This window comes from Hevea brasiliensis, chromosome 14 (genome assembly GCF_030052815.1).
Source record: "Hevea brasiliensis isolate MT/VB/25A 57/8 chromosome 14, ASM3005281v1, whole genome shotgun sequence".
NCBI lineage: Eukaryota > Viridiplantae > Streptophyta > Magnoliopsida > Malpighiales > Euphorbiaceae > Hevea > Hevea brasiliensis.
Genome location: NC_079506.1, coordinates 19,304,808 through 19,332,011, shown reverse-complemented (window position 1 = coordinate 19,332,011; position 27,204 = coordinate 19,304,808). Strand labels below are relative to the sequence as shown.

Below are 27,204 nucleotides of genomic sequence, written 5' to 3'. Positions count from 1 at the left end.
CATTTAGCTAATATTATTTATAAATTATAAAAAATAAGTTGTATTTTCAATGTTACATATATGTAATAAATGTTTTAAAATAATTATTTATTATGTACAGCTTAAATCAACACTTCAACTATTAGAATTTAACAAATGAAAGGTACAAATGCCATTCAATAGATTACTATAAATTGCCTATATGGAGAATAATCAAATTTGTAGAATTGTGCATCCAACTCCTGCATGAAGGAATGAGAACCAAACTAATTAACCCCTTTAATTAAAGACAAAAGTAGCTTCGGATTCTTGATGTTTGAAGCACTAACTTACCAGAATTAAAAATAGCATAAGATTCTTGATTGTTTCACTTTGCATATCCATCTCCATAGACATGTATCACTGTGTCATTAAATAAGATGAAGAGTAATTTTACATTTTGTTAGAGAGATTTCAATTTATGCTTATAAAATAGTTCAAAGTATAATCTAGAAAAATCATGTAAAAGAATTACTATCATTTAAGATATGAAAAGAATTCAATTTAATAAATAGTAATTCTCACATATTTTTTGTGATAAATTTCAAACTGGAGATCCTCTATATCACACTTTCCTCTGAATCTGTCTCTCCATACAAGCGAGATTGAGAATATTCCTCTGTCAATATATTCATGGTTAGAATATGTACTTTTAAATAATTTAAATTGAAATTTAAAAGAACAAATGAATATTGAAAGTTAAATAAAAATAAAAAACCCTCAAAGGCCATTAAATTTTTTTTTTATTGTTAGGATATGAAAAGAAGTTGATTTTCAAAATAGAAGCTGCTTGAGCTGCAGCAGAACAATGTGAGAAGGAAGTGCACATAAAAATCATGAGGGTGTTAAAAGAAATACAGAATAAGAAATGGGAATAGGAATATTCAAAAACCTGGAGGTTGAATCTCGAGATTAGGGATGTGAGCAATCTTTGGCCAATCCACACCCTTTTCCTTCATACATCTTGCAGACAATTTGCGGCATCTTGCAATCCTCAACTTCTGTAAAGAAGTCAGTAAATGCATTCCCTCAGGCAGCGATCTCAAATTAGGGCAATCGGAAATTTCTAGCTGTTGAAGTGATGTTAGGTTGCCTATCCAATCTGGTAAAGCCATCAAACTATAACAACCATAGATGATGAGCTCTTGCAGGTTTGTAACAAGTTGAAGCCCCTTTGATAGAGATTTCAATTCTGAAAGAAATCTAATAGAAAGAGATTGAAGACTCCTGAAACTTCCCCATTCAATGGCTTCACCATCATCTAGAATAAGCTTATCGCAGCCAAAGATTTCCATTTTTGAAAGACGAGGAAATTGAGCAAGTTCAACCCCACTCCTTCTCTCCTTCCTCCACCATCCTCTCAAATTAAAACAATTTGTGAGTACAATCTCTCGCAGCGATGGGAAAAATGTAATTGATGGCGATGCCAAAAAGGAAGGCTCCTCATCTGATATATACTCTAGAGAATCAAGGCGTTCGAGACAAAGGGTTTTTAGAAAAGGGAGTTGGTGCAACGGTGGTAGCTGCTTCAATTTTAGACAACCCCTAAGGGTAATATCTACTAAATTTGTGATAGAAGGCAACCAACTTGAAAATCTCACACCCATGAAACTTTCCACAACCAAGGATTGTAAATTTGGATGAGGCTCAAGCTTTTCTAACCATAATTCATTCTTTTCAACTTCAGTATTATCAATAGTTTCCTCATTCCAATCCTCACCGCGAGTATAATAATCTCTCCAACTTAACATCAAATACCGGAGGAGTTTCTTTTCCCTTAAATTCACTTGGTTGGACTCTATCTCAACATTTTCCACATTTCTAAGGTCATAGAGGACAATCCTTCCCTTAAGTTGGTTTAGGCTATTCAATTCATTTAGCATAGCCCCCTTAGAGCCTTCATCCCTTGCCACCACAAAATCTGACAGTTGGCGCAAACAAGTTAATTTCCCCAATCCAATTGGCATGCATCTTAGCTTTCGACATCCACCAATCATGAGGCACCTAAGGCTGATCAATTTTTCTATATCTCTCGGCAATTCTCGAAGCCTTTCACAATACGAGAGTATTAGAGTTTGCAAGTTTTGCAAATTAGTTATGGACTTTGGGAGCGTATCCATCTTACACCAAGAAATGTCAAGATATCTCAAATACTTCAATCTTGCTATTGAATTTGGTACTCCATTTATATTCCACCCTAAATGCAAGGCACGTAACCTTTGAAAATTTGAAACCCTTTTTAATGTTGCACTTTCAGGAAAACTTTCAAAAAATAATGTCCTCATGCCCTTCACTTTAACCAGCATCTCAATTTCATTCAAAGAAGATGGCCAATATACATGATGGATTCCTTCGCAAACATTCTCTACTGCAAAGTACCTATCCTTTGCTATCGATTGTGCTAGATCATGGATAAGATCATGCATTTTATAACCATTCATACTTTCTGACTGATGGAAGAATGATCGAGATGACAATTCATTGAAGTACTGATCTCCAATATCCTCTAAATCGTCATCCTTACTTGAACAGACAATGTATCCTTGCGCTATCCACAAACGAATCAATGTTTCTTTATTGAATTTGTAATCTTTGGGAAACATGGCACAATAAGTGAAACATTGCCTTAAATAAGTGGGCAAGTGATAGTAACTCAACTTCAGCACAAAAAGAATATTCTCACTTGTTTGAAATGACCTCCATAATTCACTTTCTAAAATGGAAGACCACTCACTCTCTTTAGTTTTCAAATGCATGAGGCTTCCCAAACTCCTTATTGCAAGTGGAACTCCTTTACATTTCTTTACCATCTCTTTTCCAATTTTTGTTAGGTTAGGATTCATCACTGCACCATGCCCCTCTCCAAATGCTAATTTTTCAAATAAATCCCAAGCCTCATTGTCTGCTAGACCTTGCAAAACATATGGGGAATCCACACCCATGACTAATGCAACTCTTGTGCTACGAGTGGTGACTAAAATTTTACTCCCTGGGGCACCCATCAACAAGTAAGCTTTCAAATCATCCCATTTTTTCTGATCTTCATTCCATACATCATCTAACGCCAACAAATACCTCTTCCCTTCTAAATTCTCTTTAAGGCGAATACGCAATTGTTCTAGTCCTAATAAATTAGGCACCTCATTATTAGTTGCACATTCAAGGATCTTCTTAACTAGCAATTTCACCTCAAATTCCTCAGAAACACACAGCCACATCTTCTTCTCAAAGTAATTTTTAACCTTTTCATCATTATACACCAACTGGGCAAGTGCAGTCTTTCCTAAGCCCCCAATACCAACAATTGCATTCACAGAAACATTTCCTTGACTACTAGCTGGATTCAACAATGACAAAGTCATTTTCTCCTTATCTTTTTCCCTGCCTATTATATCAGGTTTCAGTACAGAGGATGTCTCCCTTCCACTACTTTTATCTCTCACATCTATTATTATTTTCTTCTCTAAATTGAGGCTAGAAATTTCATTTTCCACCTCTTTTAACTTCTCCCTAATGTCCTTAATTCTATGGCCCACCTTGAGACGAAACCAAATCTGATTTGAGGAGCAAAAGAAGTCCAATACCTACACGTATATACAACAAGTTTTTATTAATTACTCTCTATGATCTTGTGTATATTTGCTTTTTATATTTTTAATTAGACTTTTTTAAAATTATAATTTTTATTTACAATATAATTATTTTTAATTTACTTAAATTTATGATATAATTATAAAAATAAAAAAAAAACAACAATAAAATTTAAGTAATTAATTATTAACCTATTTAGAATGAGAAAGAATACATAAAAAAGAAACTTTTATGTTAATAAACCAAATTTAAAAAACTTTTATGTTAATAAATCAAATTCAACATGAAATTATACAGAGGCTTTATAAATTATGTGTATAACAATAATATTAAAATAACCTATAATATTTAAGAACCTCTATTGGATTAAGAATTTCAATAAGTAGAGCAAAATAAAACCCCATATGAATGTGATTAATTTTACCACTTTTTTATGGTTTGGCAATTTTTTTTTTCCTTTCTTTTTCCACATGAATAATCAATTTCTCTCTACATTATCAAATAGTATTTTGATGAACCTTAAAATTCTTAATTTTATTAGTTAAATCAAAATTAAAAAAGGATTAAAATTAATAGTTGAATTCTAATTAAAATATTATTAATTTAATTGAATATAAATTTATTTTCTTATAAACAAAAAAAATTTGGTGAAGAAGGATTTTAAAAAAAAATTAATTTGAAAAAAATTAAATTAAATTTATAAAAGCATTTTAATCCGTTCATACATTTATCCTCTCTTTCTTATTTATTTTTTTTTTAATAAAAATTTCATATTTACTTTGATCATATTTATTCATGAACTCCTAAATGTTTATATATATATATATATATATATATATATATATATATATATATATATACATATTTTTTTTTTTAAATAATAAAACTATTTTATATTATGATTGTTTAAAGACAACAATGATAACAAAAACATAAAAACAATTTTAATAAACATATTTGTTGAATTTAAATTAAAATAAATTATAATTATAGTTAAATTCAAATTCAAATAGCATTGATTTAATTAAATATTAATGTGAAAAAATTATTTTTATTAATTTAAAACATACAAGAATTAATTAGTAGCACAAAGTGGTTCTATATAATTTATAAATAAATATACAAATATAATTATTATTTTAATATTTTTAAAAAAGTTCAATTTTTTAAAAAGGATAGATGATGTTAATGTAGAAAAATATTTAAATTATTTTTATCAATTGAACATTCAAATTATGTTAGTTGTTAAAATTGAAATTTAATGTAAAAGTTTGTAGATTAAATTAATAAAATTAAGAGATCTGACTAAAATAAAAGAAGTTCACAAAATTTGGAGTTTATTGGTCATTTGGCATAATAATAATAATAATAATAATAATAATAATAATAATAATAATAATAATAATAATAATAATGATAATAATAATTTAAACAAACTTTTGAAATAAACAAATTAATTGGCTTCAAATTAAAATAAAATCTATTAAATTTGATATGAAAAGGAATTTATGAAAGAAAATTATAATACAGTAAAGTTGGTCAAGAAGTTTGCAATTGAATGTCCAGAATTTTAGAATCAATGTAGAATTGCATGTCCAAAGTTAATGATAAATTTATAATTAAAAATAATTTAATTTCATAATTTTAAGTATCTTTGTTTTATATTATATTTTATATTAAACAAAATGAATATTTAGTATTAAATTATAATTAATTTATACCTAAATTAATAAAGAAAATATAAATTGAAATTGAAATATTTAACTTTTCAATATGGCATGAATATTTTCTTTTATAAATATATAAATATCTTTTATTATTACCTATCATTTTATTAAGAACTTGTTTGGTCTAAAATAAATTGCGAGAAATTATGTCTGCACCTAAAAATATTATAATAGAGAATAAATCATATTCAATATGAATTTTATTAATAATATTCGTTCATAAATGAAATAAATTCAACGTCTAGCTAATAGATCCAAACACTGTATGTATGCAAGAAATAAAATAAACAGAGTCATGTAAAAGTAAAACAATTGCTTATTTATTTGCATTCATAAATACCTGTGTTGCGACTTTCCTTTGGCCTTGCACCATCCCCCTCAAGTCATGAGTTGCCATCTCATCTACCAATTCCTCCGCTTCATACACAATATCTTGAAGCCTCCCTATCCAAATTTTCACAGCATCGCTCTGCTCTTGCTTCTCCTCAGCATCTACAAGTACAGCTTTCACAGTGGAGAGAGAATTTCCAAGCTTCTTTAGATCATCTCTGGCACAACAGACCAATCCAACTTCTTGGAAAGCAAGCGACCCCAGCTTTGTTAATACTTGTTCTAAGATACTGAATGGAATTTGTCCAGCCATTATTAATTCTTGAAGAATCGTGAGAAAGATTAATGGAAATTGGAAATGAAAAAGATTGATGATAATGGAAATTGGAAATGAAAAAAGCTTTATCTATTTTTTTTCAACGTTAATTTCTTTTAATTGTTTTTTGAAAACATCATTTATAATAAAAGAATTCAATTAAATTCACAAAATTAAAGGATTGAATTCTTTCATTCCAAAGGATTAATCAAAAAGAAATCAGCTGAATTTAATTCTTGTAAAATTTTCTAAATAAGGAGTTAAATTTTTCCCTTTTATAATTTTTTCCAATAACCTTTAGCTGGTATAAGAGTCGTCTCTAAAGCTCTGAGAAGAACAATATTCAATTAAGTTTGATCTAACAATTTTTTTTTTTAAACAGCCTATCTAATTAATATCTTAATTTGAAAATTTCATGGTTATGAGAAAAATAGCTAAGATTGATTTAATTGGCAGTACTCAATCAACACTCCCATTAAGCAATTGCAAAAGTTATTTATTTTTGGTACAATCTGTGGAAGTAATTTTTCCTCCCTTGACGTTGCGCCTCAGTGCTTGTAAGTTACAAATTACAGGATCAAATTAATCCTAAATCAATTCCCTTGCATGGCGTGAACCAAACGCTGCTGCTCTGATAGAAAACCTGAAGCCAATTTATTGGTAAATATTAGTCTTTTCATGATTAATTAGTTTATCACCAATGTAAAATGATATATATTTATTGGTAAATATTTTTAAATCAAATAACATTGCAGATTAAGCTTTTTTAACTTTTTACTACGAATATATATTTTTTTCAATGGAATCTTTTACTATTTTCATTTTTTTTTTCTTATATGTTGGACTTTCTTTTGTATAATATTTAATGATTAATATATTATAAGTGTCTTGAATTTAGGCCCATTGGAGTTCGAAGCCCAAAGCCTTACATGAAAGGCCCAAGGTTGCAACACATAAATTGATTGCTCATGACAAGGAAGAGAATTCGTTGTGTTGAAGCCCATGATCCATCATGCAAAATTCTCCTGCTGAACATTATACATGAAGCTTCTTCCCACCATGAGCATGGCTAATCTTCTGTATTGCGATGCATGTATGCATGCACTCAATCACCATTTTGAAGGGTTATTAGGAAGTCTGTTGTGTTTCTTTGTAATTACTTTGCTTTTATTATTTTCAATATTTAGATAATAGTGAACATGAACTTATAAGGAATGATTCTATGAGTAGAAAGGTAGCTGTAAATGTCCCTGGTCAATAAATTGCAACTTCGTAAGCTTAACAATTGTTAGCAGAATAACTTTAAGGCATTTGACAGTGTAAATCATGCCTGTGTTCCACCATTTTTTTGTCCTATATACTAAATCAAGTTTTCTGTCCATATGAAACTCATTTCTTCTCCAAAGACTTGGTGCTTTTAACATAAGGAATTACTAAAATACATTTGATCAACTAAAGCAAAAAGCAAATCTCAATTAATTAACAAGATTTAGTTAGTGGCATAATCATTACAGTTAATTAGATTCTTAGTTAGTGGCTAATCATTATAGTTAATTAGATTCTTTCCTTTTTTTTTTTTTTTTCTTTTAAAACTAAAAAAGGAGAGGTGATGGTGTTATCTCAACATAAACGGAGGAAATATAATAAATGGTGCTCCCTCCATATAGATAGTATAGCACAGATTACTAAGTTGTAAGCGATGAAACAAAGAGAAGAACCAAGATTTTCCTCGATAAGCCATCCTAATCCTCTTCAACTGAACAGGGCCTTGAGTCTTGATTTATGGGGAATTTACCACTTCTCTGGATTTTGTTGCTTCTCACCCATTTGATAACAGGAAAACATGTTTCTGTTGCACAGGGAGAATTATTAGCCTGCAAAGATTCAGGTAGAGAAGCTCTTCTTGACTTCAAAAAGGGTCTTCAAGATTCTGAAAACTGGCTCTCCTCGTGGCAAAGAAGCAATTGCTGTTGCTGGTGGGGAATAATTTGTGACAATACCACTGGAGCTGTTATTGCAGTTGATCTCCGGAATCCATCTGATTATGATTCTTTTGGCAGGTATGATCTTTCATCGTTAAACGGAGAGATAAGACCTTCACTCACTAAACTCAAGTCCTTGAAATATCTGGACTTGAGTTTCAACACATTCGATGGCAGCATTCCTGATTTCTTGTCCCCTTTGGAGAACTTGCAATATCTAAACCTATCAAAAGCTGGGTTTAGTGGTGCCATCCCTCCAAATCTTGGAAACCTCTCTAGCTTGCAGTTTCTTGATATCTCTTCTGATTTTCAAGATCTAACAGCTGATAATATTGACAGGGTGACTGGTCTTATCACACTGAAACATTTGGCAATGGATCAAGTAGACTTTTCAACTGTAGGAATAGGATGGGTTGAAACATTAAACAAGCTTCCATTTCTAACTGAGTTGCATTTATTTTTCTGTAGTCTATCCAGTATCACCTATTCTCTCCCTTTTATTAATTTTACTTCACTTTCAGTCATAGACCTGGTCATAACAACTTCAATTCCATGTTACCAAATTGGATTGTGAATATTCGCACCCTTGTATTTGTTGGCATCAGCAGTAGTGGCTTGTACGGAAGGATTCCACATGGTTTCAGTGAATTGCCAAATCTAAAGTCATTGGACCTTAATAGTAATGAAAATCTCTCAGCAAGTGCCTCCCAGTTATTCTGGGGAAGCCGGAGAAGATAGAAGAAATTGATTTTTCAATCCATAAGTTACATGGAAAACTTCCAGCTTCCCTTGGAAATACGACATCTCTCATTTATCTTGATTTGTCAAACAATGTTGTCAAGGGTGGGATTCCTAGCTCCATAGGTATGCTCTGTAACTTACAAAAAATATTCCTGTCGAATAATAACTTGACAGGAGGTTTACCAGAATTGCTCCAGGAAACAGATAACTGCCCTTCTAAAAGTCCTCTGCCCAAATTGCTGAACTTTGAGTGCACTGACAATCAGGTAGCTGGTAGGTTGCCAAATTGGATGGGTCAACTTAAAAATCTTGTTATACTCTATTCAGAACGTAACTCTCTGCAAGGTCCAATCCCCCATTCCTTTGGAAATTTTAAGTGTTTGTCTGAGCTCAGACTTGAAACAAACAAACTCAATGGTAGTCTCCCAGATAGTTTGGGTCTGCTCTCTGAGTTATTTGCCCTCAATGTTCCCAACAATGAAATGTAAGGTATTATCTCAGAAGCAAATTTTTTGAGGCTAAGTAAATTGAAGTACTCGGTACTATCAGATAATTCATTCATTGTGAATGTCAGTTCTGATTGGGTTCCTACATTCCAACTCTTGGACCTTGAAATAAATTCATGCTATCTAGGCAATTCGTTTCCTGCTTGGCTTCAGTCTCAAAAACAAATTAAAGGTGTTTATCTCTCAAATACTAGTATTTCAGGTTCTATTCCAAACTGGTTCTGGAACATGTCAGGGAATCTGATTCGATTGAATGTCTCTTTCAATAGTTTAGAGGGTCATTTACCAATTCCATTAAATATATCTCTCTCTCTGCAGTTGTTGATTTGAGCTCTAATCACCTCAAAGGATCCATTCCTCGTCCAGGTGTTGAAGTCCAGCTCCTAGACTTTTCAGATAACCATTTCTCTTGTCCTCTACCAGAAAATATTGGTCAAATCATGCCAAACTTGGGTTTCCTTTCTATTTCCCCGAAACCAGATTATAGGTGCAATCCCAGCCTCAATTGGAGAGTTGTCGTCACTTATAGCCCTTGATCTTTCGGGTAATAATCTAACATGAAGCACTCCTCCAAGCATGAGGAATTGCTTCTCCCTCTCCGATTTAGATCTTCAGAAAAATGTTTTGTTGGGAATGATTCCAGAATCTCTAGGCCAGCTAAATTTGCTTCAAACACTTCATCTGAGAGACAACAAATTATCAGGAGCAATCTCATCGGCTCTCCAGAATTTGTCGATTCTGGAAACTCTAGACCTGGGAAATAACAGGTTGATTGGAAATATTCCACCTTGGATAGGAGAAGCATTCCCAAGTCTCAGAATACTTAGACTGGGATCAAATGCCTTTTATGGAGAAATTCCCTCTGCACTTTCAAATTTGAGGTCATTGCACGTCCTGGACGTGGCAGAAAACAAGTTGAACGGCACCATTCCGGCTAGCTTTGGTAATCTTAAAGCCATGGCTAAAATTCAAAGTGGACTCCATTATTTGTTCTATGGCCGTTTCTGATTTGGCGGATCATCATTACATTTCTTCCAGGAAAACTTAAATGTCAACATAAATGGGCAGCCTCTTGTATATAACAAGATTCTTTCCCTTCTTTCCCTCCTAACTAGCATAGACCTTTCAGGAAACAATTTATATGGACAGCTCCCTGAAGAGATAACAAAATTGGTTGGTTTGGTGTTTTTGAATTTGTCTAGAAACCACATCAGTGGCCAGATTCCCAAGAGCATTTCAGAATAGCAACTGCTGTCATCTCTTGATCTCTCCTGCAATGAGTTTTGGGGTCCAATTCCCCCAAAAATGTCTTCAATGTGATTTTTGGCATATTTAAATTTGTCCAACAATAACTTGTCAGGTGTTATCCCTTACACAGATCACATGATGACTTCTAGTGCATCCTCTTTCATCGGAAACCCTGGTCTATGTGGCAGTCCCCTTACTGTAAAGTGTCTACACGGTGATCCAAACTACAGTGTCACCACTGAGGCTGACAATGCTAATGGCTTCATTGACAAATGGTTTTGTTTGAGCATTGGGATGGGATTTGCAGTAAGTTTATTGCTTCCTTATTTTCTTTTTGCAATCAAAAGACCTTGGGGTGACATATACTTCAGTTTTGTGGATGGAATTGTTGACAATTTCTCAAACTGAGTTTTTTTTTTTTCTTTTTTTCTTTTTGCAAGTTTTCTGTTTCTTGAACAATTTGCTGATTTATTCACTACTCTTATCTGTAAAAATGTTGTATGAATATTTTTCAGTTTCTTTGACAGTGGCTTCCTTTGGAATAAATCACTAGTAAAATGCCCATGCATTTATAATTTTTATTTTTTAATTTAATTTTTAATTACATTTTAAATAAGATAAATTATTATTATTGAATTAATTTTAAATTAAAATTTCTTTTTTATTTAATTAAATTTAAATAAAATTTTACTAGTTATAATAATAAATTTTTTATTAATTTATCATATAATTAATTAAAATAATTTATGCATAAAAATATAGATATTTAATTAAAATTTTAAAATAACTCTATTAAAAATGAATGATAATAAAATATGAATAATCAAAATATTAGTTATCATTGTATTTAATATATAATTATGATAAAATAAAATATTCAAAAGTTTAGGAAATATTAAATAAGAAATTCATAAAAAATTAATAATTAAATAAATATTAAGTAAATATATTTAAATAAATAAATTTTTAGAATCATAATTAATAATTTTTGAAAGAAATAATGAAAAAAATAGTACAAATCAAATAAAGATTTAAAAGCATTTAGATGAAATGAAAATACTTGGTGAAAAGAGAATACTTGATGTATATTAAATATATCATATAACATATAGACAAATAAATAAAATTATTTAAATAAAAAATTAATTTATAATTAAATATTATTTAGTTAAAAAACAGTAACAATCATTCAAATTCAATTTTTATAATAGTAAAATATTTCTTATTTACTTGGCCGTTTTAATTAAATCGTTCTAGGTTAGCCATAATAATAATAATAATAATAATAATAATAATAATAATAATGAGCACTAATTAATCTTAAAAAAATAAAATAAAAAAAATATTAAATTATTAATATAAAATAAATACATACTAATTATAAATAAGTCAAATCTCTATATTTTATTTTTATAACTTTTTATATCAACTATATTTTTGGTCTCTCAAAATTTTTAATAAAATTTCATAATAAAAATAATAGAAAATATAACAATGTAATAAAAATATTTATTAAATATATAAAATAATTTAAGGTTGATTAAATTATATCATAGTTGATTATGAGATCACAAATTAATAATCAATTTTTTTTAAACTAATGGCCATTAATGACCTTTTATTATTATTATTATTATTATTATTATTATTATTATTATTATTATTATTATTATTAAGGGTAATATGTGACAAATAATATTTTTGCATAAATAATTTATAAAAAAATAATATAAATAATTTTTAAATATTACATCTAATCATAAAATGTCATAATTTTTTAAAAATTAAATTTTAAAGACAATAATAAATTAAATCATAAATGTTAAGGTATTATTATAAATAATAATGATAATTAAAAGAGAAATAAAAAAAATTCAATAATAATTAGTATTTATAAAATAATAAAAATAATTTTTAAATATTGTATTTAATTAGAAAAGGCCTTAATTAGGGGTAAGCATTATTCGGTTCAAACCGAATAAACTGAACCGAACCATCTTAATTCGGTAATTCAGTTTAATTTTTAAAATAATTTGATTCGGTTTTGTATTATAAAAATTTCAGTTATTTTGGTTTTGTTCGATTTTGAAGAGAAAAAATTCGGTCAAATCGAATCGAATAATTTTATTGATTTTTGAATTGATTTATTTTTATGAGGAATTTATGAATTATATGTAATTTTATACATATAAATTGTTTAATTTCATTGATTAATAGTTATTAGGTTCAAACCAAGGTCAAAATTAGACCAAATAATTTGAAAATCAAGTCTAAATTAAAAAATAATCAAAAATTAAAACTGATCGGTTTGAACCAAACCGAACCAAAATAGAGCTGTTTGGTTCGATTTGATTTTTTATCTATTTTAATTCGGTTTCTAAAATTTATAATTTGATTTCATGATTTAATTCGGTACGGTTTTAAAAATTAAATTTTAATAAAAATAATAATTTAAATCATAAATGTTAAAGTAATATTATAAATAACAATAATAATTAAAAGAGAAATAAAAAAAAAAACCTAAATAATAATTAGTATAGAGGAGAGCATTTATGGAAGGTGACACGTGGCAAGTTTTTCAAGAAAAGTGTCACATATCATTTCCTTGATAATAACACTCTACTTTATATATATATATATATATATATATATATAGATTTACAAGAAAAATAAATACACAATCATGCTTATATTTATTTTTTTTAAAATAAAAATTAATTGAAGTATTTCATGCAAAATATGAGAATTGATAAAAAAAAATAAACCAATTGAATTGAATTCTTACAAAATTCTAATTTTCAAAGAGGGGGAATATGTTCTTTGGAAAAAAAAATTATTGAGATTTGAGAAGTGTGACTATATTTTGCTGCAGATCTTATTTTACCATCTGTGAAATGGATTTGAATGTTACTCATTAAGAAATTGGTCCTGGACCCCTTATTTATCTCCCCACTGCTAAGGAATTGAGAGATAAAGATGTAAGAAGAGATCTTTATTGAGTGCTTGAAGCTAAAATGAAGGTGAAACATCTTGTCTACCATGAATTGATGCAAATTCACTAATATGTTACAAAATGCTTGAAGCTAAAAGAGATTATGTTATGCAACAGAGTAGGACAAGACCAGATGAATTACATGCCTTTATTTTATATGAAACTCACTTCCACCGGATTTGCACTAAAGCACTTAATGAAATTAGGCTTCGAAATTGCAACGATTCTGAAGCAGTAGCGCTTTTGCAGGCCAAATATAGTAGTCTATCAATAGTTTTGTCCACAAGCAAGAAGTAGGCATGGCTCCAAGGTTTTCGATAGAAAAAATCGAAAAGGAACTAAAATACCTACGCAAATCCCAAGCCAATGCTCAAGTAAAACCACATGTCACCGAAACCATCACTACATCTTCTACAATGGAACCTCCTCCTCCATCCGAATCATTACCAGGGCATTTGAGGACTAGTGGAGCTCCACGAAGACCAGAGTTCCCATCAAAAGATGATGCATCAAAAGTTGTCACATGCCCCATATAAGGGATCATGCCTGAGAAGTTATTGTCGGACAAATTCAAGTAACCTAAAAATGATAATGTAGACATGCTGGAAGGAATTGCACCTGAGAGCCTATTGTGCGAAAGATCAAGAGAAGAAATTTGCCGCAAGTTTGAAATGCTTCCAGGAATCTGACCGATGACTTGGTTCTTTGACAAGTTCAAAGCCACTAAGCCCACCAATTTTGTGATTTCTTTAGGAAACTCTCCATGTAAGTTGTTGCTGGCAAGGTCTATACTAGTGACCAAGGAAAGAGTTTTTGTATACTTCTGAGCCCCACCTTTTATATTCACAATCAAGCTTTCTTCATAGTAAACGCCTCTGCATTTCCCATACGGTAGATATTCATTTATGTACTGTTCCAGAGACATGGCTTTAAAATCTCCAAAAGTGACTGGAATGCTTCCAGCCAAATTGTTTTTAGCAAGGTCAAGGACCTGCAGTGAGCTTAAATTTGAAAGAGTGGAAGGAATTTCACCAAAAAATGCATTTGACCTTAAGCTCAAAATTCTAAGGTCTGCAAAACCACTTCCAATCCATGGTGGAATTTCACTCGATAATCTGTTGTTACCAAGATCCAAAGTCTCCAAGTTTGATAAATTTAGAAAAGATGATGGAAGGCTTCCTGTAAGTTTATTATTGCTCAGATGAAGTGACCTGAGCTGATTTAACCGACTAAAAGACAATGGAATCTCCCCGGACAATTTGTTGAAGCTAAGATCCATTGCATTTAGGAAAGAGCAATTCCCAATGCTTGAAGGAATGCTACGATAAGTGTTACTGAAAGATCAAGGACCACAAGGGACACCATAGCTCCTATAGAGACGGGATATCTCCACCAATTGGTTACTGAAGAGAGAGGAAGACCAAGTTTGGCATGGATTGAGCAAGTTTTTCGGAATAGGACACAAAACGATTGTTGGAGAGTTCTAGCAACTCAATTTCAAAAGTGGAAAAGGAGTTGGTCCTTCTAGAAAGTTGGAGCTCAAATCAACATCTGCAAAGGAACTACAGTCAAAGGATTTTTAGTGGCCATGTATGGCGATTAAAAGAAACATTTAACAAGATAAAGTTGGAGGAAATATCCCAGAACCAGTTTGGTATGGAATCAGAGATGCTGGCATTGGAGATATCAAGCGATGAACTTCTTTTTGTGTTCTTAGCCAAGCTGGAAAAGTAGGACCCAGATGACATGAACCTACTTCAAGATCCTGGACCTGGAATGGAGGTACCCAATTGGAACTGACATTGGAAAAGAATGAATTGGAGCTCAATCTCAAGAACTTTAATTTATTAAGCTTTGAGAAATGCACTTCAGAGATTGAACCTATCAGATTATAAAGGAAAACATCCAAGGCAGATAGCTGAGAAAGCTGACCAAAACTATCAGGAAGAGTCCCGTTCAGTTGGTTCCCCGAAAGGTTTACACCAGTTAAGTTTTGTAAGTTTCCTAAAGAAGCAGGGATGGGGCCATGAAACAAGTTATAGTCTAGAGACAATCCTACAAGATTATTAAGTTGACTCAACCATTCTGGCAAATTGCCAACTAAATGATTGTTGGATAGGCTCAAGTACATCAAACTAGGCAAGGGACTGTTTAAACCCCAATGCGTTTCTTCAAGGACTTCAGGCAAACTACCTGTCAATTTGTTAATAGATAAATCAAAATTTTCCAAGTAGCAAAGTTTACCAATGGAGCTAGGAATCCCACCATCCACACTGTATCGTTTACATTTTTAACCCATACTCTGCATTCTGCATCGTTTACATTGATGATGTCTTAATCTTTTCATCTTCTATTGAGCAACATTTCAAGCATTTAAGAACTTTTATCTTTGTTGCCAAAAGAAATGGATTAGTAATTTCTAAGTCCAAAGTTAGCTGTTCCAGACTAGGATTAGGTTCTTAGGACACTATATTTCCAATGGCATAATCTCGCCAATAGAAAGATCACTTGCCTTCACTCATAAATTTCTTGACAAAATTCTTGACAAAACTCAGCTTCAAAGATTTCTAGGATGTCTAAACTATGTCTTAGATTTCTTTCCTAACTTAAACAGATTGCTTCAACCACTTCATGAAAGACTTAAGAAAAATCCAAAGCCCTGGACACAGGAACAGACTTCCCTTGTTTAGAAAATCAAAGCCCAAATAAAGCAAATCCTTTGTTACATCTTGCTGATCCATTTGCTTTAAAAATTGTCGAAATGGATGCCTCTGAAGTCGGATATGGAGGAATATTAAAACAAAAGAAAAAAGATAAAGAAGTTATAGTTCAGTATGTTTCTGGACATTGGGATAGTATTCAGAAAAATTATTCTACTATTAAAAAGAAGGTTTTATCTATAGTTATATGTATTCAAAAGTTCCAAAGCAATTTACTCAATCAAAAATTCCTTTTGAGAATAGATTGCAAATCTGCAAAAGAAATTTTGAAAAAAAATGTTCAAAATATAGCTTCAAAACTAATTTTTGCTAGATGACAAGCTATTTTGAGTATTTTTTATTTTGATATTGAATATATTAAAGGAGATATGAATTCTATCCCTAACTTCTTGACTCGTGAATTTTTGTAGACCCCTCACCGTGATTCCTAGAAAACCATCGGGAGATTCACCAAAGGAGAGAAAAGAATCAAAAGCAAAATCAACTTCCTCATCTAAACAAAAGCATTCAAGCCAATCCCAAGCTCTTGCTTTAACTCAACTAAAAGTCACCCCTTAAAACCCGATCGTTTCTTGGAATTGCTTATTCCAAAAAGAGATAGATCTACTACAAAACCCTTCCACTTCACAAGCTTCTAAAGCTCCAAAGGAACCTCCAAAATCACAAGAAAGCCAGCTACAGGAATAGTTAGCCAATCTTATTAACCATCCTGAGCTTTGTGAGGTTTTGAAAGGGTCCCTTCCTGAGGGGCCACATAAAGATGCTATCACTGATATTTGTTTAAAAAATGCAGAGAAAGAGATTATTTTACATAAACCAAAACCTCTTTCTCAAACTATTTCCCAAACCTTTTTAACTTAACAAACAAACTAATTTAACCCCCAAGCTTGTTTCCCCAATGAATTTAACTCTAAAGCCTGAGGAACCAATTGTTTCTCAAAATTTTTCACAAAATTTCGGTTCCTCTCCGCAATGGTTTGTCAAAGAATCTTTCCAAAACATTTTAACTGTTGAAGACGATTTTTATGATTCTAACCCTAGTTTGTATGCAGCAAAGTTCTTCAATTATTGGCATTACAAACCGTGGGAACAATCTAAAGACAAAGCTTATTATCAAAGAGTTTTGATTGAAACCGGTTTAGTCAAAATAAAACACTTCTCGGAAAACTCTCCCTCTCCAAATTACTCAACTTGCACCATCGTTAAAGTTATACACCCAATGGATTGGGGACAAAACCTTTCACTTCCCAAAAAATTCTAAGCCAAATATGGAAAAAGCCTTCCTGCCAATCAAACTTTCACTTACTGGGATTACCACCAAGCCTGGATGAATGCCTTTTTAAACCAAAACTCCAATTTAACTCATATCTGGCTCTTCTTTTTCAACACTGTCTCTACTTTTCACTTTCCCAGATGGTTTACTCAATGGTGGGCATGGATGAGAGCCACACCCGAAATCTTACCTTCTGAAATTTATCAAGGGTATACCACTTTTAAAGCCTCCTCCACCAGAAAAAGACTTGTTTCATCCATTAACTCTTTTTGTTTTCAAGTTCTTTGTTTCTTAGGTTCTGGCCTGGGAATATAACTTTAAACCTGAACAACTTATTCAAGGCCCTATTCTGATCCAAAGATTCAAGGTCAAATGGTGGTCTAAGTTCCAAAAAACTAAAAAAGCCTCCTTAGCAACTGTGGAAAAATGGCTTCTAAAATAGTCTGAGGACCGCCAAAAGCAACTTCCCTCTACTTTAACTTCAACTTTCCTTGCCCAGAAATCACATGCAAGCGCTCTACTTGCCCAAGCTAAAACAGAAGAAGAGTATTTCACTATTATGAAGCAACTATTATCAAGCAAGATAGATTCTTCTGTAACATCCAGTAAAGCCAGCACATCATCGGAACCAGTCAGCCTTAGAAATGACAATGAAGATGACTATTTTGGCATTTTCTCCACCTTAAAGCACTCCTGAATCATCACATGAACACAGGAGTTTTTACTTTTGGCAGACTTCACTTATTTTCACTTTGACAAGGCTGCAGATGTCATGACCCAACCTATTGGGCCGGACCGGCACTAGGACCTGGGCCAGCCTAAAGCCCCCGAGGCCCGTAGTAAGCCTAACTATTCCTCAACCCATAACCAAGCCCATAATTTAGGCCCAATATGCATATAAAAATAATTTAAATTAAACTGTTATAATTTTATTTTGGGCCTTCTTAGCCCAAAAATCATCAGAGACTAAAATTAGGGGAGCCCGGCTCAACCCTGTTACCTCATTTTACAAACTGTTTAAATACCATACAAATCTTCATTTATTAATCTGGAAAATTTAAATTACACGATTCCTAATAAGGTTCACACTATTACTAACACATGCGGAGTTCTAGATTTCAAATTTTGAAAAATAATAAAAGAATTAAATAACCGACGTTAAACCTGCAAGGAAGAAAACAGGTTGCTCTGTAAAATAACTCCTCCTGTGGCCTGGAAAAATATTGAACAGGAGTGAGCGTTCGACTCAGAGAGTAAAATATCAATTTTAACCATAATCTCTATAACTATCTAAAGCTAATGCACCCTGTAGAGTGAAATACAACATCAACAACATTTTCACATCATAACATCAAAAAGGTAATTTGGAGCACTCACACACCCTGTAACATCAATCATAATATATGGGAGCTGATCCCCTATACAGCTCTCTTAAATCCAACTCGTACCGTGAAGAACTCATTTCGGACTTCCACTTAATAACCAAATCGAGGGTCCCAATAAGAACTCAAGCGTGACTACCCCTCGAAGGATCGGGTCCCAACAAGAACTCAAGCGTGACTACCCGTCCTATCCATAGTCCACACCACATCACACGCACGCCAACGCACGCACACTGCTCCAAATTACCACAACAACACTCATGGCACGTTAACAGTTATGAATGCAACATAAATCGTGCCTAGAGTTTAACTACGTAAATATATGCATATAAGTGATGCATGGGCATGCTGAACATATAATAATATCGAAATTATAATTAAAATTAATATTTTACTCACAGTACACCGTCGACTATTGTGGTCTTTGGATGCGGGAAAATAGTTGATCTCGATCACCTAATAATTAAATTATAAATTTATTAGTACTAACTCAAAATAAAACTCTAAAGAGGCAATAGACACTAATTCATGCCTAAATCCGTGAGTTTCCCCTATACCTGGGACCTACCCAACCTGCAAAAAGGCTCAAATAACACTTCTAAATTCTCAATTTTCACCATCACATCTCATCAATATCACATGGCCCCTCCTGGGCCCTCCAAATCAGACAATACTCAAAATCTTAAAAATTACGTTTTAGTCCCTATAATTGATATTTTGTCAAAATCCACTTAAACAAGCTCTAAAAATTCTAAAATTTCGCCCCGTGGTCCTTAATAATATTATAAGACTATTGCAAAAGGAATTATAATTTTTCGATCATCCACGAATATTTTATGAATTTTATTCTAAATCGATATTATTCGAAAATGAGCAATTTGGAGTTCGGGTTTACCTATGCCAATTCTGACACCTGGAACGCGTCCAGAACGTCTGAAAATGCTAAGATTGACTGTAATATTGACCACGTTCTGAGACGGGCTGCCGGGCAGCCGGATCTGGCTGAAAATGCGATCCCGGCGCCGGTGAGCCATCCTCGATCCGATCGCACCTAAATTAAGTCCAAGTTTTGTTAATAATTATCATAAAATTATTTTTAAATTTTTGAAATCGAAAAAGTTCGAAAATCTCACCAAGCGATCTGGACCGTCCGATTATCGCCTTTTTCAAACGGTGTCCGATCGGAGCGGGACCAGTCCTATCTCGAAGATCTCGTCGTCCTGAGTCCATCGGTGGCCTCGGATTTCCGATCCGACGGTCGGATCGCCGGAAAAGTGACCGGAAACCGAGAAACCCATATGATTTTCTTCCAACTTTCCCTCGCCGGTTCTCTTTCCTCCGGCCACCAAACGGGGTGCCACTGGTCTCATCTGAAAGTTCATCATCTTGGGAGTCCGTGACACTTGGAATCACCGGAAATGGCCGCCGGAGTCGGCCGGGGCGACGCCGCGAAGTCAGGCCCCCGATCGCGCGTTCTCCCTCTCTCCTCTCTTTCCTCTCTCCTTCTCTCTCCTTTTCTTTGTCCACCCTCGCTCTGCTGCTTGGTGGTTGCTCCGCACGGGAGGGTTGCGTGATACCTCACCGACGCTGGCCGTGGGATGAGAAATGGAAGGGAGAGAGTTAGGGGGAGAGTGGAGTCGGGGAGAGAGAAATGGGGGGGGGGGGGGGCGTGCTGTGTTTTTTTTTTTTTATGTTTATGCAGTTTTTTTTTTTTATATATATATATATATATATATATATATATGGGTTGTTACATTCTTCCCCCCTTAAGAAAAATTCGTCCTCGAATTTTCGAAGAAACAAGAGATATGGAAAAGAAGATTATCGGAACAAGTGAAATCATTACTCCTCCAGCTATGCAGAGATTGGTAAAACATTTATTCTTCAAACTCTTGTAACTATTTATTGACCATTTTCTGACATTTTAAGTATTCGCTATACCTCACTGTTCTTGACTTGATGTCTCATAACTTTAATCAACTTTGATGCTTACCTCACTTTTATTACGCCCCAACATGTCTCTTGGTGACTTCAGTCATCATTCCTTTGTTTCAATTATCTCTGTTTCCCTAATGACATAACTTATGTTCCTTGTTCCATGGTATCTTATGAGTAGCTTTCCTGTAGCACCTAATCTAGGCATCCTGTTCGAGATCTTCACTCGTCTTATGACCTCAATGGTCAATACCTATAAATCTTCTCACTCCCATGATATTTCAAATTTTTAATCTCCTTTTGTGTCATTACTAAGGTACTTAGACCAACCTCTGTCCATTTTATGTAACCAGTCAGGTAGAGTCTCCTCCAAGGGCCAAGTGTATCATTTATCAATATTGAAAAGTGAACTGGGTCTCTCCTTCTAGGTAACAAAAGTGTTTATATTCCCTGACAACTCAATCCATGCGACTTTATCGATTCTCACTCCTTCTTTGGAATGGAAATATCTAGACTTCTTCCTTTAGCTTCTTAGTATGTGGCCTACTTCTGACACATTGGCACTCAGATCGAGGCTCCACTACTCCTTTAATCTATTATCTTATAATAACTTACTTTAAACATCTCTTAGTGTGGTCCTAGCATACCTATTCCTCCTTATCCTCGTCATTATAACTAGCTTTACAAGCTTTCTTCCTAACCTTTGGATCTTATCCACTTCCTTTTTCCTATTTCTGCTATTGTTGATATCCTTTCAACCTACTGCATTTATTCCTAAATCTTAATTCCATTTCACCCTTACACCATTTTCCTTCAAGGATGTCCATCCCATCATCAACTTTAACTTTCATTTTATTTCTTAGTTTTATCTTAATTATTAGTTCTATTACTTCGAGAATTCCAACCTTACGATTTACTCCTACCAGCACATTCTTCACCTTATGTACACTTATAATTAACCACAGAAAATTCTTTTTGTATTCCCTTTTTCCAACTTAACTATCAGAACATTATCATTCCCCACTAACCTCAGTAGGAAATTGCTCATCCTGGATGGATAGGAGCCCCTGAAACTATAAGTTCCATCTGAACTAACACGGCTGTGGGAAATGTGTACCATGCCTTAATTCTAAACAAAATACTTCATGTGTTCATTCTCCTTAATATAATCACATATACTGCCTATAGCTTTCTAAACTTCAACCTCAAATTATCCATCAGCAACAATTTCATCTATTGAAACTCATCCATAAATAGTACTTCATCTAGCTCATGGTTTAAAACAGTCGCAAGCCTTAGTAGCTAACTCAATTTAACTCCTGTCATTACTCTGATCGTCCTTTCATACTTAACACTAGGTATGCACTTACTGTCATTCTCATATCACGGAATTGTATATGAATTGGTGCCTACCAAACTCTCAAATAACTAGGTCTCCTTGACTCAGTCTCTGTTCCTTATATAACCTTCTAGAACCAAAAGCACAAGCTAAACTTGAAAAGAAAGAAAAATACTCTTATATTCAACTACGCTCGATTGTCCATATAATAATGTTTAACCTATGTTTCTTGGTTTTTCTCTCCAAATTTCATTATCTCCTAGCACAATTGTGCTCTACCTATAAGGTATCATCTGCATGAACCCTTTACTGTACCATTGTCCTTCTTGACATAATATTTTATAATTTATTAACTTTACTTATACTCGACCTATGATTCATATCTATCATAGTTTATATTGTGCCCTTAACTTTTGTTGATTCCTGAAGGATTTCTCTCGCTAATAGATTCTTCCAACACTAATTCCACCCTTATCTATGGTCATTAATTTGATCCTTGAACTTTCTAGTGATTTATTACCACCCATACTTGTCACTTTTCGTTCTACCCTTACTGTTGTTCTGTCGTTATTGCTTCACTGCAAAGTGATTCTGTTGATCACACTAAAAATGTTTGCCTGACATTCATAACGAATCTCTAACTACCTTCTCACTATCTCAAAAGTCTAAACTAAGTATATGTGTCATTATCTATCATTCTTTTCCTCTCATCATACCTTTTTGATCCCTTAGATTGACTTTTATTCAACTTACTACTTACTAACTCCTTTGTCTCTGCCTAATTAGATAGTCCGCAATACCACCGCACACCTTCTAGCTTTTGCTCATTATTATTGTATTCCTCGCCTAATCTTCTTGATACTGTTAACAAGTTAAAAGAATCTTGTCCCATTGCTATCCACTTCTCTTTAGGAATAAGGAATAGATAAAGTATGATCCAATCATGTAACTCCAAGCTCTATATTTTAGCTCCTCTCACAATCTCAACTACATCATGCTATGAGTATCACATTACTAGATTCTATACCTCCATCACTATTCTCACTAATATGGTCCCATTTCGAGTTCTCCATCCTTGTCATTTACCTTGCCAAGAATAACACTTAGCCTAGCCTATATCTTAACTTTGTTCCTTTTATTATGCGCTCTTCAGGTTGTCCTTCCGTTTATTTCCTTTGTTTCACCCAAAATAGAACTTGACTATTCTATCCCTGGTTCCATTCTTCTTCCTAACATGACAGCTGTACTTGCAAACTATATCTTTCAGAGTTTCTACCACGTTATCACATGTCTATGCTACTCAGATTTGGTCCTTTGACTACTCTAGCTAGTACTTCCACTAGCATTTAGATTATATTGCATCTGCAATCAATTGTCCAAACTTTCATTCTGCACTTTCTCTATCTATTGGCCTTCTACAATTTATCTTTGCTAATTTATTACTCTTGACACTATTATAATTAGATTATACTATTGTTTTAAACAATATGAAGTTAGAAAGGAACTCAGGAAATTGCAGTCATACTTTTATTGTATGATCTCTATTCTTATCCTTTAGCTTACATAATACCCTTACTACCTCGAGAACTGATTCTGTAGCAATTTTATTTATTTGTTATTATTATTATCATCATTATTATTATTTTCTTTTATTATTATTGTTATTATTATTATTATCTTTCTATGTTTACTCAATTCGCCAAAACTTAAGATTCCGGGCACCCAAACCTGTCATCCAATTCAAAGGATTTATATCTATCATGATCTTGATTATATATGATTCCTATAACGGAACTTGTATCCTCTCCAGGATACCAGAGCCAACTACTCTCTACCACACTCTACAGTCCCATCTAGGACACTATTCCATAAGTCATCATTATCAGTAATAACCTTGGATCCCTTCTGAAAAGATAGAACTATACCCTAACTTGCTGCAACAAAGGTACTACATTTACCACCTTGCCCAAAACCATGTCAAGTTAATGACTCTTTTATCATATCATAGCTCTATAAATCATCAATTCATAGTTTCGACATTCTCTAGGCAGTAGGGTTGTACTTTATTCCATACTGATACACACAAGGTATATTATTCTCACTAAACTCTAAGCAAAATGTCTGTCGTACTACAAAACCATCCAAAATTCCATACCAAAGACCAGATGGTCTCACTCTATAGATGTCACCTTTACTTGCAACTAATTGGCAACCTCTGGTCTGATGGCAACTCTTGATGTAACTCTAGCTCATGCTAGGGTAACTGAGTCACTGACTCTAGTTATCACCCAACTGTGACCTTTCAATATTCTAACTCTAGATCCCTAACCAGGAGTTCCCAACTCCTTTGCAGATATAAAACTCTGTTCTGGCACAATCGTACCAAAACAGAGGCCATCCGCAAACACCCTCGTTATGGAGCACCACGGGAATGCACGCAGCTCTACACAATAATCTCATGTCGGTACTGTAATCTGCAGCTTACAGAGCAGACATCGAGAACATTGTATAGTTACTACGATACGTCCTCACCGACTAGGTCTCCCAATTTCTTATCTCTCTTGAATATTCTATTATCACAAACTTATTCTAACTGGGTCATCCACTGATGACTGCCAGCAGTGGTATCCTCATCCTTATCTAGGGCAACTGTACTTTCAAGACTCACCTCCATGTACTCGTGCCTTGCACGAAATGGGCACACCATTTAAACCCATACAAACAGAAACATAGCATTTGTTGGAGTACGTGTCCTCATGACAAACCTCAACATGTCTGCTAACTCTATTTCACGTTTCTATGTACTCCACGAAAATCAAGACACTAATTGAGGCACTTTTATATTTCCCGAGGTATAATGCAGAATCTAGAAATAAAGAATTACAGAAAAGACAAAACAGAATCCTATACTCCGCATGTAACATCCTAACAAGACTCCTTTTTACACTCCCAATTATATTATTTCCCATGAATCTAGAGCCTAAGCTCTGATACCAACTTTGTCACGACCCAACCTATTGGGCCGGACCGGCACTAGGACCTGGGCCAGCCTAAAGCCCCCGAGGCCCGTAGTAAGCCTAACTATTCCTCAACCCATAACCAAGCCCATAATTTAGGCCCAATATGCATATAAAAATAATTTAAATTAAACTGTTATAATTTTATTTTGGGCCTTCTTAGCCCAAAAATCATCAGAGACTAAAATTAGGGGAGCCCGGCTCAACCCTGTTACCTCATTTTACAAACTGTTTAAATACCATACAAATCTTCATTTATTAATCTGGAAAATTTAAATTACACGATTCCTAATAAGGTTCACACTATTACTAACACATGCGGAGTTCTAGATTTCAAATTTTGAAAAATAATAAAAGAATTAAATAACCGACGTTAAACCTGCAAGGAAGAAAACAGGTTGCTCTGTAAAATAACTCCTCCTGTGGCCTGGAAAAATATTGAACAGGAGTGAGCGTTCGACTCAGAGAGTAAAATATCAATTTTAACCATAATCTCTATAACTATCTAAAGCTAATGCACCCTGTAGAGTGAAATGCAACATCAACAACATTTTCACATCATAACATCAAAAAGGTAATTTGGAGCACTCACACACCCTGTAACATCAATCATAATATATGGGAGCTGATCCCCTATACAGCTCTCTTAAATCCAACCTGGTGCCAGCGAAGAACTCAGCTCGGACTTTCACTTAATAACCAAATCGAGGGTCCCAGCGAAGAACTCAAGCCGTGACTACCCCTCGAAGGATCGGGTCCCAGCGAAGAACTCAAGCCGTGACTACCCGTCCTATCCATAGTCCACACCACATCACACGCACGCCAACGCACGCACACTGCTCCAAATTACCACAACAACACTCATGGCACGTTAACAGTTATGAATGCAACATAAATCGTGCCTAGAGTTTAACTACGTAAATATATGCATATAAGTGATGCATGGGCATGCTGAACATATAATAATATCGAAATTATAATTAAAATTAATATTTTACTCACAGTACACCGTCGACTATTGTGGCTGCTGGATGCAGGAAAATAGTTGATCTCGATCACCTAATAATTAAATTATAAATTTATTAGTACTAACTCAAAATAAAACTCTAAAGAGGCAATAGACAGCCTAATTCATGCTAAATCCGTGAGTTTCTCCTATACCTGGGACCTACCCAACCTGCAAAAAGGCTCAAATAACACTTCTAAATTCTCAATTTTCACCATCACATCTCATCAATATCACATGGCCCCTCCTGGGCCCTCCAAATCAGACAATACTCAAAATCTTAAAAATTACGTTTTAGTCCCTATAATTGATATTTTGTCAAAATCCACTTAAACAAGCTCTAAAATTCTAAAATTTCGCCCCGTGGTCCTTAATAATATTATAAGACTATTGCAAAAGGAATTATAATTTTTCGATCATCCACGAATATTTTATGAATTTTATTCTAAATCGATATTATTCGAAAATGAGCAATTTGGAGTTCGGGTTTACCTATGTCAATTCTGACACACAGGCAGCGTCGAGCGTGCGAAAATGCTAAGATTGATCGTAATATTGACCACGTTACGAGGCGAGTGCCGCGGCGTGGATCTGGCTGAAAATGCGATCCCGGCGCCGGTGAGCCATCCTCGATCCGATCGTACCTAAATTAAGTCCAAGTTTTGTTAATAATTATCATAAAATTATTTTTAAATTTTTGAAATCGAAAAAGTTCGAAAATCTCACCAAGCGATCTGGACCGTCCGATTATCGCCTTTTTCAAACGGTGTCCGATCGGAGCGGGACCAATCCTATCTCGAAGATCTCATCGTCCTGAGTCCATCGGTGGCCTCGGATTTCCGATCCGACGGTCGGATCGCCGGAAAAGTGACCGGAAACCGAGAAACCCATATGATTTTCTTCCAACTTTCCCTCGCCGGTTCTCTTTCCTCCGGCCACCAAACGGGGTGCCACTGGTCTCATCTGAAAGTTCATCATCTTGGGAGTCCGTAACACTTGGAATCACCGGAAATGGCCGCCGGAGTCGGCCGGGGCGACGCCGCGAAGTCAGGCCCCCGATCGCGCGTTCTCCCTCTCTCCT

The 27,204-nt window shown here is 33.8% G+C and overlaps 3 protein-coding genes, 1 long non-coding RNA gene and 1 pseudogene across 4 annotated transcripts; 1 reads left to right on the top strand and 4 right to left on the bottom strand.

Annotated features, from left to right (window-relative positions):
* Window positions 1-543: 543 nt before the first annotated feature.
* On the bottom strand, window positions 544-1,690 carry LOC131173270 (putative disease resistance protein RGA3). Its single transcript, XM_058135324.1, has 2 exons — window positions 911-1,690; window positions 544-637 (listed from the first exon to the last, which is right to left on the bottom strand). Exons 1-2 carry the CDS (start codon window positions 1,623-1,625, stop codon window positions 579-581), a joined length of 774 nt encoding a protein of 257 aa, XP_057991307.1. The 5' UTR covers window positions 1,626-1,690; the 3' UTR covers window positions 544-578.
* Window positions 1,666-5,979, bottom strand: LOC131172845 (disease resistance protein RGA2-like). The gene is made up of 3 exons (XM_058134378.1): window positions 5,677-5,979; window positions 1,777-3,602; window positions 1,666-1,675 (listed from the first exon to the last, which is right to left on the bottom strand). The coding sequence occupies exons 1-3, from the start codon at window positions 5,977-5,979 to the stop codon at window positions 1,666-1,668; spliced, it is 2,139 nt and encodes a 712-aa protein (XP_057990361.1).
* A 1,785-nt stretch (window positions 5,980-7,764) lies between these two features.
* LOC131172844 (receptor-like protein EIX2) lies at window positions 7,765-10,867 on the top strand (annotated as a pseudogene).
* Window positions 10,868-15,063: 4,196 nt separating this feature from the next.
* On the bottom strand, window positions 15,064-16,192 carry LOC131172843 (receptor-like protein EIX2). Its single transcript, XM_058134377.1, has 2 exons — window positions 16,129-16,192; window positions 15,064-15,644 (listed from the first exon to the last, which is right to left on the bottom strand). Exons 1-2 carry the CDS (start codon window positions 16,190-16,192, stop codon window positions 15,064-15,066), a joined length of 645 nt encoding a protein of 214 aa, XP_057990360.1.
* Window positions 16,193-25,348: 9,156 nt separating this feature from the next.
* On the bottom strand, window positions 25,349-26,247 carry LOC131173220 (uncharacterized). The gene is made up of 2 exons (XR_009143445.1): window positions 26,120-26,247; window positions 25,349-25,544 (listed from the first exon to the last, which is right to left on the bottom strand). It is a non-coding gene; the product is annotated as an uncharacterized LOC131173220 (long non-coding RNA).
* Between the last annotated feature and the right edge of the window lie 957 nt (window positions 26,248-27,204).

Coding starts and splice junctions, on each gene's coding strand:
- LOC131172843 (XM_058134377.1), bottom strand. CDS start 16,192: ATGGATCAGCAAGATGTAACAAAGGATTTGCTTTATTTGGGCTTTGAT. Junction 15,645..16,128: donor TGATTTTCTAAACAAGGGAA/GTCTGTTCCTGT, acceptor ACAAATTGACAG/GTAGTTTGCCTGAAGTCCTT.
- LOC131172845 (XM_058134378.1), bottom strand. CDS start 5,979: ATGGCTGGACAAATTCCATTCAGTATCTTAGAACAAGTATTAACAAAG. Junction 3,603..5,676: donor AAAGGAAAGTCGCAACACAG/GTATTTATGAAT, acceptor ATATACGTGTAG/GTATTGGACTTCTTTTGCTC.
- LOC131173270 (XM_058135324.1), bottom strand. CDS start 1,625: ATGGGTGTGAGATTTTCAAGTTGGTTGCCTTCTATCACAAATTTAGTA. Junction 638..910: donor TCTCGAGATTCAACCTCCAG/GTTTTTGAATAT, acceptor ATATATTGACAG/AGGAATATTCTCAATCTCGC.